The 14,907-nt window shown below is 39.9% G+C and overlaps 1 protein-coding gene across 3 annotated transcripts in view; it reads left to right on the forward strand.

Moving 5' to 3' along the window:
* Window positions 1-14,525, forward strand: part of LOC113592079 (H-2 class I histocompatibility antigen, Q8 alpha chain-like) — a 144,108-nt gene extending 129,583 nt beyond the window's left edge. Inside the window, exons 2-11 of one of the 3 annotated variants that reach the window (XM_035526210.1) lie at window positions 893-1,165; window positions 2,058-2,333; window positions 4,071-4,133; window positions 7,719-7,997; window positions 12,690-12,965; window positions 13,260-13,538; window positions 13,649-13,759; window positions 14,001-14,018; window positions 14,117-14,182; window positions 14,319-14,525. In XM_035526210.1, coding sequence (XP_035382103.1) covers window positions 893-1,165; window positions 2,058-2,333; window positions 4,071-4,133; window positions 7,719-7,997; window positions 12,690-12,965; window positions 13,260-13,538; window positions 13,649-13,759; window positions 14,001-14,018; window positions 14,117-14,175 — 1,634 coding nt within the window. In that variant the 3' untranslated portion in view covers window positions 14,176-14,182; window positions 14,319-14,525. The remainder of the gene's footprint in view (window positions 1-892; window positions 1,166-2,057; window positions 2,334-4,070; window positions 4,134-7,718; window positions 7,998-12,689; window positions 12,966-13,259; window positions 13,539-13,648; window positions 13,760-14,000; window positions 14,019-14,116; window positions 14,183-14,318) is intronic. The other 2 variants (XM_035526211.1, XM_035526212.1) reach the window with 2 other exon arrangements.
* Window positions 14,526-14,907: the final 382 nt, after the last annotated feature.

The following is a 14,907-nucleotide window of genomic DNA, read 5'->3' on the forward strand; positions in this document are numbered from 1 at the left end:
CCGCATTTTGCGGAATTCGATGTACAAAATTATTGCAACACATCATCAAATCATTGAAATATTATCCTTGCCAGTTCGAAATAATAACATACAGAATATGGATGATTTTGCTTACAGAATAATAGTTATTTTAATCTTGATGGCCATGTTGTAAGACCATAAAGGTATACCGATGACACGAATTTGTTAAAAGGTGGGAAAAAACTGTATTCAGGTGTAAATGTTTTCTTACCTAGTAGGTTGTCATCACATTACAGGCTAAGTGTTTGTTTGTTTTTTATCGTTGCAGAGGCTCAACGTATAGTGTAAATGTTAAGGAGACTGTATATACCGTCAGTGTTTTTATTAAGTTCATTTCCTGATCTGATAGTTTGCTTTTACCAAGTTATGTGTCCTTCCAGAACATATAGGCCAGAACGTATAAGTACAGTTGTTTCGTACATTTAAAATGTTATATTTTCACTAGTTACTAAAAACCCAAGTATTTTAAAAGTTTGCTTGTGTAAATTTCTAAATGTAGAAAACAGCGCCACTCAGTTTCACTTTATACATTGCCATCGTGATTTTTATTAGTGACTGATGACGTTTTGTTTCCGTTGTTGGTTCTCACCCAGCAAGGCAGTAACGTTAAGTGAAATATCAAGAATATGCGTTAGGTTTGTTTCATGCACTAAATGATTTAACATTTATAGGATCACTATACAATATTTACTTAAACAGAAAATGAAAAATAGGACAGTTTTAATAGCGGAGTCTCCCTATCAGAACAATCAGATTATTTACCGCAGCGCTGTTTGAACACATCAGGCTTTGGCGCTCCAATAGGCAGTAGACTTTAAAAAGGTTTGCTAAATATAATTAAGCTTATACTCTCCTCATGCTGTTTTGACAGGCTCGACAGGCTCTCATTCTTTGAAGTACTTGCACACTGGAGTAAAACATGAAAAAAACCTACAGTACACTGCTGTTGGTCTCTTGGATGGAGAAGAGTTTGTGTACTATGACAGTAACATCAGGAAGATGATCCCAAAGGCAGAGTGGACAAAGAAGATTGATGCTGAAGAGCCAGACTACTGGAACAGAGAAACAGAAAAACTGAAGAGTCATGACGAATGGTTCAGAGAGAACATAGCTACTCTAATGAAACGCTTCAATCAAACCGATGGTAAGGAAATTACACACAATACCTTTACTTTGCAATTTATGACACCACACCAAATAGAATAGCATAGCCAGTTGTTTATATTTATCAAAAAAGTCCAAATTAGCACCAAAAAGAAGTCTTCATATCTATCTTACAAACATGAGTGCAGTAACATGAAATAATATACACATAAATCAACTTGGTGGGCAGTAGTTGATTAGGATGACAGTTTGGTCACAACCCAGGGGTTGGGGCCCTGGGCTTGGGCCTTAAGGCTTGAATGTTGCAAATATGATAAGTTACAGGTAGCCTGAGCAGCCTGAGCTGTATTAGCTTTGCTGTACTGCTCTATTTCCTGTGCAGTACTGCTATATTTCCTGTGCTGTAGTGCTGTATTAGCTGTGCTGTGCTGCTGTATTTCCTGTGCTGTAGTGCCGTATCAGCTGTTCTGTTCTGTGCTGCTGTATTTCCTGTGTTGTACTGCTGTATTTCCTGTGCTGTAGTTCTGTATTTCCTGTGCTGTATTAGCTGTGATGTGCTGCTGTATTTCCTGTGCTGTGCTGCTGTATTTCCTGTGCTGTAGTGCTGTATTTCCTGTGCCGTATCAGCTGTGCTGTGCTGTGCTGTGCTGCTGTATTTCCTGTGCTGTGCTTCTGTATTTCCTGTGCTGTAGTGCTGTATTTCCTGTGCTGTACTGCTCCATTAGCTGTGCTGTACTGTCTGTCAACATTTGTATTTGTCTGAGATTCCTTTCTAGCACACTCACACACAGACAGGCTACAATCTGTGGTTTATATAAATATTTAAGTAATTCCAATGGTAAATACATGAAATACTTGCAGTCTTCACTCATGCTTTTCAGTATTTTCATAAAAACTACCTTGCCATGATGTGGCTGAACTTCTATTCCCAGGAAACCACACATGGCAGTGGACATACGGCTGTGACCTGCATGATGATGGACCTATTAGAGGATATAACTATTATGTCTATGATGGAAAAAAATTCCTCACTCTGGATCTGAACACTCTCACCTGGACTGCAGCTAACAGTGTAGCTCATATTACCAAGCAGAAGATGGGAGCTGACAGATCTTTGGCTGAGTCCCAAAAGGACTATCTGGAGAACACCTGTATTGACTACCTGAAAAAGTACATAGCCTTTTGCAACACTTCATTGAAGAGCAAAGGTAGAGTGGATTGAATAGACATTATTTATCATGTGTGAAATTCCTTTTCTTCATTAGGAATATTCTGCCAAAACAAGCCTCTTTGGGCATGTTGAGTGACTAGTAACATTATCTGTCTGTCTTAGGGAATGGCTTTTATAATGTGCAATATTGCCCTTTACTATTAAAGTGTTGCCTGATATGGCTAAATTACACTGCAGTTGCAGTATGGCTTGCAATGTTAAAACTACTAGACAAGCCTAGTTTAACCTTCGCTTTATCCACTGCACCGATATTTTTATACAAGCCCTATCCGTATGACATCTGACACTTTATTCCATAAGAACAATCATTCTTCATATGTAAAAATGTGTTTATTGTCTTCACTCCAAACCACTTTGTACATGCTTCTAATGGATATGCTAAGAGTCCTCACCCATCCACATTTCAACAAAGGGGCTCAGTCATTCAGATCATAAAATTTCCACTTCTAGGTGGGTTCACCACTGATAAACCCTTTCTCAGTATGTTAAAATTAAATTGTTCACTTGGGCCATTTGCAGCAAAATCATTTATATTTGTCAAATGAAGCAATTTCCTTGAAATGAAGGCACCTCAGGTGGACCTTCAGACCAACTGGCCAGGTGTGGACCTAACGGTGTGGACCAGTTGGCCCCTGGATTGCAGAGCACTGGGGTCTACTAGCCATGTCACTGGAGGTGGTTCTGGACACCAAACCCTGAGTCCTCGGGGGCATGCTCCAGCAGGCTTTGGCAGTGGCATTAACTACCAGATATTACAAACTGTCAATGAAAGTTCCAACCATGTTGTCTACCTTCCCCAAAAAGGTGCAGTCGCTTGCACTTTTTCCTCACCCATTCTGATTGGATGATACCATGGAATGGCTGCAGCATCTTGTTTTTGCTGTTATCGTGTTCCTTTTTTACATTACAGCGATGATCATTAGTAAATTAGCTAATAGAATATCATCTCTATCTCACAAGTTGTACATTTATTAAAAGAGGCATTGTAACAGTTAGCTATCTAGGGAATCACTTAATATCTGTACTAACAGTGCAAGCTGCAAGACTCAAGTTTCCATACTTTCTGTTCTGACACTCATGGTGAAGCAGGATTATAACTGTCTTTCAGATTCTGTCGAGAGACATTCTGTTGTCCTATAAATTAGCCTTTCAGATGAAAAACTAAATAAGTAGCTTCAAAATTGACTCTTTACCACCAGGTTTGTAGTGATGTTATAACAGTATGACAGAGTGATTCTTTACCACCAGGTCTGTAGTGATGTTATAACAGTATGATAGAGCGATTCTTTACCACCAGGTTTGTAGTGATGTTATAACAGTATGACAGAGTGATTCTTTACCACCAGGTGGGTCTGCACATGCTTACCACCCACAAAACCTGTTTGAGACTATGTGAACTTACTGTCAGTGATGGATGATGTTGGAGATGGTTTTAGGGATGTTGGGAGATGGGTGTGATGGGGATGGTGTTGGGGGTGTATGGGATGGGTGGGGTGGAGACAGATTTCCATCTCCATAAACTGTGTAGATCTGTATAAACTTTAATGGAAAATTATATTCATTGATTCATTCTGATATCATTTTTTCTGATCCCTCAGACAAGAGTTGTAACTGCTTCACTCTTGAACTCCTGTGCATTAGACATCATTCTCTATAAGTATAACCGTAACCACATATGGTCAGTTTGTGCACTTATAGTCTTTTATCTTTACAGGCTCTGGTACCGCCCAACGTTCTAAAAGAAACGCAGATAAAAGAAGTAGCTCTACACAATCTGGTAGGAATGCGTCTCATCTCATTCATGTGTCTCAGGGTGTCTTGTATTGTCCTGGTGATAGAACTGGTCCCTCTCCTCACCCAACCCATCCCCAACATCTCTAACGCCATCCCCACCCCATAGCTGTGTACTTTATCCCTGTCCCTTGTGCCCCAACAGTAGTCTACTTTCCAACAAAACTGTCTAAAATGTCATTTTTCATAATTTTGATGATTTTTTATATTTGGGTTGTTCATAACTATTAGACTGTAATAGTATGTTCACTCATACGATATAGTAGGATAAAAGTATAATTCACAGTGTTGCAAATATATATATATTTTACGTTTCAGTTGATCTTGAGCAAGAGATACAGTATAACAGAATTTTAGACAAATGTATGAATATGTAGTTCTTAACGTCAACACTAGTTCAGAACTGCACCCATGCATCAAAGTTAAGAACATACTGAGGTCGAAAAATTTATGTGTGACATTGTAGAAACAGGAGTGAGGTACCAGTGCAGGTTGGCAGCAATGATTATTAACAGAAAGAGAAAATTCAAGAAGTTACAACAAACTCTTAAAGCCTCATACAGTCAGTGACAGAGCGATGCTTTATTGTCAGTGGAGGATACCTGTGGGAATGAATGGGTGAGGGGAAATGAGGAACAGGTGTGAATAATCAGTGGTCAGTAAATGGGTGATTGGGACCAGGAAGTGGTTGTGGAAAGTGATTAGTGGGAGTGTGTGTGTTGGTCTGGCAGGGTGCCAAACGGAGTGTGACAGTATGCAGCTAAACACTCAAAATGCTACTCAACTGATAATAATGTAACGTGCAGGGGGCACAGAGAAACTACTAGCCAGTAAGGGAAACTGTGTAGCATGTGCCTTCCAATATTGTAGTGGATTGTCTGACCTTGGGATGGTTTGCTCTGCGAGGTCATTCTGTACCTGAACAACTGCTGATGATGTGCTCACATGATGTGCTGTCTCACGTTGTTCTAGGATCTCATTTCCCTCTTCATTTAAAAGTTTCCTCTAGTGTGTGTTGTTTCAGTGCAGCCTTTGCCTGGGTAACCTGAGTAAACTCAGTGTATTCTGCTAAGTGTTTATTTTTTAGGTGGGTATCAAATTGGTAGTATTAAACATAGCTCTGTTACTACCACCCTAACCCTAACCCTAACCCTTGCGAAATGCTTGCATTGCAGGCATTACACATAGTTGTTGGACTGGTTTCCTTCTCGAATTTAAAATATTTCCACACTCCAGAAATTTTAGCCAAGTTATGTTCTCCATTTACAGCTCCCGTATGATCGCCGATGTAAAACAAGGAGCAGGCTTAGGTTCTTTGTCCAATTGTCCAATGGTATCGATCTATGAGATCTGATCGGGACATTCCTAGTTTTAATTAAAATATTATTATCAAAGTCTAATCCACTTGTGCATGTGCATCAGTAACTATACCTACACTTGTCACTGGAAGGCTATGGGAAATTGTGCTTCTGAATGACAAATCTATTTTACAAGCCCTTTTAGAAAGTTACTTTTTATGCTGGCTACATAGAACTAGAATTAATTCCATCAATGAATGAACTGATGTTAAGATGGAAGGACAACAGACAAATAAAACACAAGTATTATTTTTCTATTTGCAAAAGGTTGTAGACTTTTAATTTCCTAGGTTTTCCTCCAATACTTGTACTTCTCCTTCCAAGAAAACCCAGGAAAAGGGGTTTTTGTTTTTTCATCCACACAGCTTGAAAGGCTACAAATAAAATGAATGTATAATGGTTATACACTTCTGTAATAAACTGACACCTAAGGCTATATGGGCATAATTTCTCCGTTTTACTTTAACTAGTCTGAGAGGGTAACAACTACTTAAATGACAACTTCAAAACATGTTAGTATGCATAATCTATAACCTGGTGGATAGGCATCTAGACTAGACTATGGATAGGCATCTAGACAAGATCTTGCTTGTGATTAAACACAATTCTGAATTATTATTTGTGAGGAGCTATATTTCAATGCAGTTAAGGGTGTGTTATTTGCACATGTGAATCTTTTTACAATCAATGGGTGGCACTGTGGGTCCATGGCTCAAAACAGTCAATTTGGTAATAAAATAATCCATGCATTAAAAAGAGGCAATTTTGGTTTAATTTGAAAGCACATGAATAGTTGTCATTTAGAGAAGGATATAATCCAATAGCCATTCAGGAACATAGAGTTTTGATAAACATTACAAATCCGAACAATTTAGAATGCAGAATATATCCACAGATTCCAGTTCACGACATTACGGCTCCTAGGGTCATCAGTAGAGGCCAGGAGGCCATAAAGTTTGGGGCCATGTGACCTTGCAGGGTCATAAACCATCCTGTACTTGAAACTTTTAAGTTGTTATTGGGGTAAAACTCAGACTTGCCGGCTCATTATTGTAAGGTTCTGATAATGAGGACATCCCTGATGGGTGTTGTGAGGGTCGTTAAATAGAGTCCATCTGGGATGTAGAATTGTCATTCTCCACCACAATGAACATATAATAGATCTAGCAAATATTTTAGCTATTTCCACTGTACACTTGAAACAATAAGTTATACTCAAACACCTAAATTTGTGAAGACTATTTGCTAATTTGTGTAATATACTTTTGTAATTGAAACTTTGTGGCAGATTTAAACAGTGAAAACTTCATGCCTACTTAAACTCAACCAGAGATCAAAACCTTTTTTTTGCTTTCTTAGTTTGTATTTGCTCACATAGTGTACAACTTAGCATTAGCCTATTCATCGTTTAAAAAACAGAATTCCTGTTTTTCCACAATCCTCGATCAAACACAATGACTTTTCCCCTCTAAAATGTATTGTTTTTTGTTACAAGGCTAGGCAGGTAGAACAATCTAATATTAACCATTATATCTTGTCACTTATTTTATCCTGATGGATGAAAATGATTCATAAATAAGGTTGTTAGTGCACATATAATGGATGAATTTAATCTATCTTTGCAGTCTGCAAAAACAGACACACTTTCTTTTTCCATATCATACATTAAACTGCAGTTAAAATGTGATATTGTAGACTCCCTCTTGTTCATTACATGGCCTTCTGTAATTCAGATAAAGTAGTGACATTGTTCATAAAGAAGTCTCAGTATGCAGAGCCCATTTTCAGCAGTCAGCAGTCTCAAGTAACAAGATTTAATATGTAATTTACGCCATCTTTGTAAAACTGCCCCATATTGTCTTTTAGGGTAAAATTAATGTTTCTCTTAAATTCTCTTTTATGATAAATGATAAACTAAAGGTTTTCCATAAGGTGACTAATTAAGACTAACAAATTCAGATGGTAGGTATAGCTGTCACTAAACAGGTAAAAATGCCTACATGTTGAGGTTTGTCATTTAATTGACAGATTCAGCATTATTTATACAACAGAATAAGAATTTGAAATGAACAAAAAATGTAGCTTTTCATGTGATTTTTAATGTTTAGTGTTTTGTCTGCCCTTTTCTTAAAATTCACACAACAATAGAAATTCCAATTATATTTTAAATATTTTTTTCAAAATAATTGACATGATTGTTTAAACCTTTTCAGCTACAGCCACCCTCTCAGCCACCCACTCCCTACAGTACATCATCACTGCAGTCACACCTGGAATAAACTCCCCAGAGTACATTGAAGTTGGCCTGTTGGATGGAGAGCCATTTGTTTACTACGACAGCAAGATTAAGAAGATGATCCCAAAAACAGAATGGATAAAAAACAATGAAGACGAAGACTGTTGGGACGCAGAAACCCAGACAAACCAGGCCACCCAAGAGATATTCAAAGCCAATATTGCTACAGCAATGTCACGCTTCAATCAGACCGAAGGTAAGAAGAACACTCTGAACATTTATCACCAAACACCAGCACAGTCAGAACTAGTAAAATGAATTATTATGGATTAAAAGCACCAAGAGATGAACCAGTTTTAGTACATTCACTGTGAAAGAGAAATCTATTCCTATATATATATATATACACTGAAAACTTGAAAAAAGTCGGCCTGAAATCAAAATCTTTTTAAATGTTCTTTGTCATTGCTCATACTGTGAAGAGGTGATTTTACAAATTTTACTTTAATTATATATTATTTTGTGGAGCTGGCAGGAGCAGGAGGTTAAAGCAAAGGAGTCTTTATTTTCCATGATTCAAATGATACAAAGTAACAGGCTGCAATGCAGCGGTTAAAGGAAAATAGAAATGGTTAAGTAGAGTTAATCGGCTGGTGATGGAGACTGGGGCAGGTGCTGTGAGTTTTCATAGATGAAAGGAAGCAGATCTCTTGCGATTGTCTGGAACAGAGCGGAAGGAATTGGATCCAGCAGACATGTAGCTGAATTGCTGGAAGTCAGGAGTTGAAGAATTTCATCTGAGCAGAGAGGAGAAAAAGAATTCAGGAATGCACATCGGTTGGAGAAGTGGGAACAGAGAAAAAGGACTGGTGGATTGTAGCAACCTTCTCCTCAAAGAAGGTGATAAAATCCTCTGGAGTAAGAGATGAGGAAGGAGGGGGAGGATTAAGGAGAGATGAGCTTGTGTGGATCAGAGAAGAGCTTGTGTGGATCAGATGTTAATGATTCAACTTTCTCTCTGTAGTAGGATGACTTTGCAGATGTTACTTCTAGTGAGAACTTGGAAAGGAGAGACTTGTATGAGCTGAGGTCTGAATCTACATGAGATTTACTCCACTGCCTCTCTGCAGTCCTCAGTTCTCTCCTGTGGCAGCAAAGTGTTTCTGTTAGCCAGGGGGCAGGTGGGGAGGACTTTGCAGGTCTAGAGCAGAGGTCAAATGCTGTCAACAGCGGAAGGATGCAGGAGGAATGCAGCTTGTCTGATGGAAGGTTGAAGTCACCAAGGAGAATGAGTGGATTTCCTCAATGGGGAATTGACTCAGGAGGATGTTGAGCTCATCAATGAAGTGATCTAGGGAACCTGGAGGGCAGAAGATGACAATAATAAGAGGTTTGGTGGGGAAAGACCCTGTAATGGCATGAAATTGAAAAGAGGAGATGAAAAGAGTAGAGAAGGAAAGTGGAGTGAAATGCCACTCTCGAGACATTAGTAAACCTGTGCCACCACCCCTGCTGAGACCCCTCGGAGAATGAGTGAATGAAAAGGCAGAGGACAGGGCAGCCGGAGTCGCCGAGTGCTTAGGGGTGATCCATGTTTCTGTTAGAGCCAGGAAGTGTAGGAAGTGGAGGGATGCTAATGCTGAGATGAAGTCGGCCTTCTGGACAGCAGATTGGCAGTTCTAGAGCCCTTCTGCTACCACAATATGTGATGGTGCCGAGTGTTGTGAGTAAGTGAGGTTGCTGAGATTGCAACATCTATGATAGCGTCGAGGAGATCTGTGGGATATGTGGACAAGAATTGTAAAACACATTTCAGATGCTTGATTTGTGGATGTATGAGATAAAAGATTGAGATAATATGAGAAGATACTTAGCTGAGTTTGTGAATTCCTGTAGGTGAGATGTAGATGAACTGATTGAGAGCACCACCAAACCTTCTCCAGATGTTGATTACCGCTACAGACACGTGTCCTAATTTAACTCACTTCAATAAGTGCTGAGCCCGTCACAGAAGACACGAAACAAGGAGATGCTCCACACCAACACCATACACACAAGCACACACAAATAAGTGTTTAAATGAATGTGTTGAAGTGAACCCAGACTGGCGTGTGTGTGCTGTTAAACAGCAGTAGTGTAGAGAGTGGGGGGTGAAATGATGATGGTTGTGTGAGTGAGTCAGGAGGGGAACTGCTACACTCTGTGTGCTCACAGGTATGGAGCTGTACAGGGAGAGGATGGAAACACAGACGTCATCAGTACGTGGTGGAGCTCAGTCACACACTCATGACTCCCCACTACTGCAGAACAGTGCCGATGTGTGTGGGATCCAGTTTAAGTCCACGTGCCTGATACTGATGAGCTGTGAGACGTGATCGGCACTGATGACGCAGCATGAACACACACACACACAGACCTAGAGAGAGAGTCCAGGCCCCAGAGCAGTGCTGGGTTTACAGTGAGCGTCAGTGTGGGGGAGGGGCAGAGGGCTGTGTGTGTGGGGCAGCAGTGCTGGTGTCCTCCAGGGGGCGATAGTGCTGAAGGGGAGGAGCTGTGTGGGTATGATGTCACAGCCAGGCGAGTGAGCTTTGTTATTCTGGGGAATGTGGAAGGTCAGTGAGAGAGCAGGAGTGAGAGCATCTGTCTCCAGCCTCTCATCCCTCATCTGTTGGGCTGGCGGTCGAGCTGCTCATTGGTGCTTCCTCAGGTGGACCACAGAGGTGGGCGAGGTCATGAGTCATCAGCAGTGTGTGGTTTAACCCCACCCACACTCCAACTGATGAAAGCAGAATGACTCACACACCAAGAGACAAAGTGCCAAACAAGGACACTCACTTTTTTCAAAGCTGAGACATCAAAACTGGTCTAATAGACCAAACACTGTGTTAAAGTGTAAAGTGCACACAGTGAGGATAAAAACATAGTAGATGTTTCAGTCACCAGACTTTCATCAGTGGCAGTAAAGATGGTAGAAAGACGCTTTAGACAAGAACACAAACCAACATGACACCTGGACCCTGTTACTGCAGTGTAATTAATCAGAGATCCAATCACAGATCAGAAGCCACTGCAGTAGCAAGAGAGCTGTGTGTAACATTAGACAGAGTGAGGCAGAACACACTTGCTGAGCTGCACAAATTTTAATCAGAGTATACAGGTACTCAGAGTCCGGAACACAACAGGAACACATGACAACAAACAAGATAAGCAAATCAAGAACAGGTTTACAAAAACAAAAGACAATGCAGGTGAAGTACAAACAGGACAACCAGGGAGCACATACCTGCACAGGGTTTAGTGTTCTGTGTCCATTTGTATATAAACCCCTGCTAGTGTGAGCTTAGTTGTTGGTCATTGTTAGAGTCTGCCTAGAATGTCAGTATCAATGTTTGTTTAGCCGCTGTTATTGTTTGTGTAGCCTATGTTAATGTTACAGTCATCGTCGTTGGCATCAAGTGTATTCATGTTCACTGTTAATGTTATGTGTGAGTGTTTTATACATTCAATGTCATTAAATGTTTCACAAAGTCGAGGGAGTCTGTGAGTCCTGCTCCACGTCCTGCGGCACTCGGGCCGTTACACCCACCTTATATGTGTAACTCACAGCCCACCTTAGAGGTGTAGTGATAACCTGCATTATAAGTACTTATAGGTATGCTATACCTTATAGGTTTATATAATTGCAAGTGAGCAGGTAAAGTGAGGAAGAGGCTAGTCTTGTGATTATGTATTACCATATTTAATATAAAATACTGTATAGTGATACGTTTACTTCTAATGTAATGAGACTCCATTTCAATTACGGTGAATTTTCCTGCCTTTGTTTCAGATACAAATCAGCTGTGTCTCTATCGCTGAGTCCTGTTGGTGATGTCGTTAAAGTAGTGTGTAGATGTCTATACGATTATTGACATATACTAGAAATGATAGCAGCAATGGAGGTTGATTTAGATGGCACAGGAAAAAAAAAACTGTCAGCAAAAAAATACCTGAAACCTACAAAACAGAGATCAGTAGATCAACTTGTGATTCCTTTGAAATACATAAATGAACAAACAAACGGAATTAAAAAGGCCCAAACTAAATAAAATAATTTTTGTCATGAATTATTGTAACAAGCTTAGGTTGAGTGTGTTGAGGAGAAGATTCTAGTCTTTGTTAATAGGGGACGATAATCCAGATCCTCCCTTAACAAACCACTCAAAAGTAATTAGCCTCAATGATGATAATGTGGTGGAAAAATACTGCTAAAAGCTAAATTCATCACAAGGGGAAACAGATACAGGAAATGCACTAAGATTTTAAAACACTGATCATCTGTAACGCGTGTCGGCCCGAGTGCCGCAGGGCATCGAGCAGGACGCGCAGACTTCCTCAACAGGGACGAACATTTTTACATAAATGACAACGGCACTCACACGTATTACAAACGATAACATGAACATGAAACGAGTGACAAACAACAAACATGATGCATACGCTTTCACAAGGACGAAAGAACATTAACATGTTACATCGACAAGGACCAACAACGCTGCACACCCTGACGTGAGTTTAAATACACACAGACAAAACAAAGTGCAGGTGTGTGCAGGCGTCGCCACAAAATAAAAGTCCTCCCACTGCACGTGGCTGGCCAAACCACGTGCCTCGCGGGAAGCGAGTGTTCTGTGACATCATCAGTAATCTGAACTTCAACATAAATAATACTGTGTTAAAACAAATGTGATATGCACTATTCACTATTAATATGACACCAATAATAATATAATAAAAACAAAATCACACAAAGGAAAATGAGAAATCTAAATATCTTATTTTTGAGAGTAAAATGTAACTTGTCCTGAATGGAGTGTGTGTAAAAGACTCTTGGCATTAGTGACCCCATGAAGAGAGCTGATGTTGCTTTATGACAGCAGGCAATGTGATCATGTTTGTGTATCTGCAGGGGTTCACACAGTGCAGGCGATGTATGGCTGTGAGCTGCATGATGATGGAACCACTACAGGATATAGGCAGGAAGGCTATGATGGAGAAGACTTCATCAGTCTGGATCTGAACACCCTCACCTGGACTGCAGCTAATGATAAAGCTGTTATTACCAAAAACAAGTGGGAAGCCACTGGCACCAATGCTCACCAATGGAAGGGCTACCTGGAGAACACCTGTATCGAGTGGTTACAGAAATATGTGTCTTATAGCAGAGACACTCTGGAGAGGAAAGGTAGAGTGTGTGATCTGCTCTGTTAGTGTAACTGCACCTGCTGCTCAGACACACTGCATTCCCCCTCATCACTGTAAACCTGCTGTTCAAACACACTGCGTTCCCCCTCATCACTGTAAACCTGCTGCTCAGACACACTGCATACTGCTTATCAGCACAGTCAGTAAACATTAGGAAAATAAGGAAAACATTCCACAACTCACTGTCAAAATATTTCTAACTACACATTATAATTCTCACTCCAATATTAATAATCTTTACCTTTCGATTTCTCTCCCTGTCTCTCACTCTCAGACCCTCCTGAGGTGACCCTGTTCCAGAAGGACTCCTCTTCTCCAGTGGTGTGTCATGCGACAGGTTTCTTTCCAAAAGGAGTAGCGATCTTCTGGCAGAAGAATGGAGAAGACCTGCGTGAGAACGTGGAGCTCACAGAGACATTACCCAACCAGGATGGAACCTACCAGAAGAGAAGCATTCTGACAGTCTCACCTGAGGATCTGAACAAGAATAAGTACTCCTGTGTGGTTCATCACAGTGGACTGGAGAAGGATCTTGTGCTTGCATTTCAGCCAGGTATGATTTTAATTTTCCAGAAGGCCAAAGCAGTGCCTGTTTATGAAGAAATATTTTGATGATGAAAAAGTTAGGAAAGTTAGGAGGATTAACTGTGCTGTAACACCAAGGCTTTTCAGGAGTGTCGATTGGAGTCAACGTTGGTGCAATTCTGGCTGTTCTTCTCCTGGTCCTCGTTGGCTGTGCTGCTTTCCTCATCTGGAGGAAGAAGAAGAAGAATGGTAAGGGATGCAGGAGACAAATGGGAAGTCCAAATGAACAGCTTCAGTGGGGATTGGTTTATTGATTACTAATCTGATACTAAGTGTCTTTGGATGGTTTGGTCAGTTTAGTACACTCAAGTTTACCTTTGATATGTTAATTCACTTTTAACATAATTTAACTGCAAATATAAATTATCAAGTAGACCATATACTGTACATTGTATGTATATTAATTTCATATTCATTATTTGTCTTTCAGATTTCAAGCCTTTTGCAGGTAAGTGAGCTTTTATGACATCTGTATTGTATCATGAATCTCAGTGTTTAACATTTTAATATTAATGTGCTACATTAATGTGTTATTGTGTTTTACAGCCTCTGATGGAGAATCATTGTTCATCAGCTCATATGAAGGCCAACCACCTAAATGCTGAGAGGAGAGTAAGTCTCTGAGGAGAGTGAGGTGTCAGATCCCACAAGATGTCTGTGTAGTCAGCAGTTTAGCCACCAACTCTGTCTGTGTAAGATAACTGTGTCTAATCTACCATTACATCATGGTGTGCTTGTATGTATTTAGGAATGATGAAGGGAAAGACGGTGGAAGAATACACAGGAGAAGCATGAGACAGGCCTGAAGGGATCAGTCAAACAGCAATTAAATTACACGTCTGCAGATATTTCCTTTCCATTAGCTCTGTAGTTCTCCAGCATTCATCACACCTGTCATATTAGGGGAAACTTGAGTTTAATAGTGCTGTGCTTAAACCTTTGATTTTGGAACTGTTTTTTACAGTGATTATATGTGTATAAAGCGATTAATGAGATTAGTAGGCTCTGTATTTGAATTCTGATAGCTTTGTCATTTTGATTGTTTCTTATGACTGCTGTAATGTTTCATGCTCAGGACTGTGTTATTTTGCTATGTAGAGACACTTAATGAGGAGACTCTTTTTTTCCCATAGTTCAAAATAATGAAACATATAGAACACAATTTAAATAAATCTTCTCTATCTATTTGTAAGTCTTCTTTAACTATCTCAGGACAGTGATTTTATTTTATGATGTTCAACAGAGCTTTGAACTGCCATCCTGAAACTCAGAGTCACACTTTAATTTTGATCAGCTTCAGTTTGGGCTTCAAACCATTTGGGCCCATTGGGTTACCA

This window comes from Electrophorus electricus, chromosome 5 (assembly GCF_013358815.1).
Source record: "Electrophorus electricus isolate fEleEle1 chromosome 5, fEleEle1.pri, whole genome shotgun sequence".
Taxonomy (NCBI): Eukaryota; Metazoa; Chordata; class Actinopteri; order Gymnotiformes; family Gymnotidae; genus Electrophorus; species Electrophorus electricus.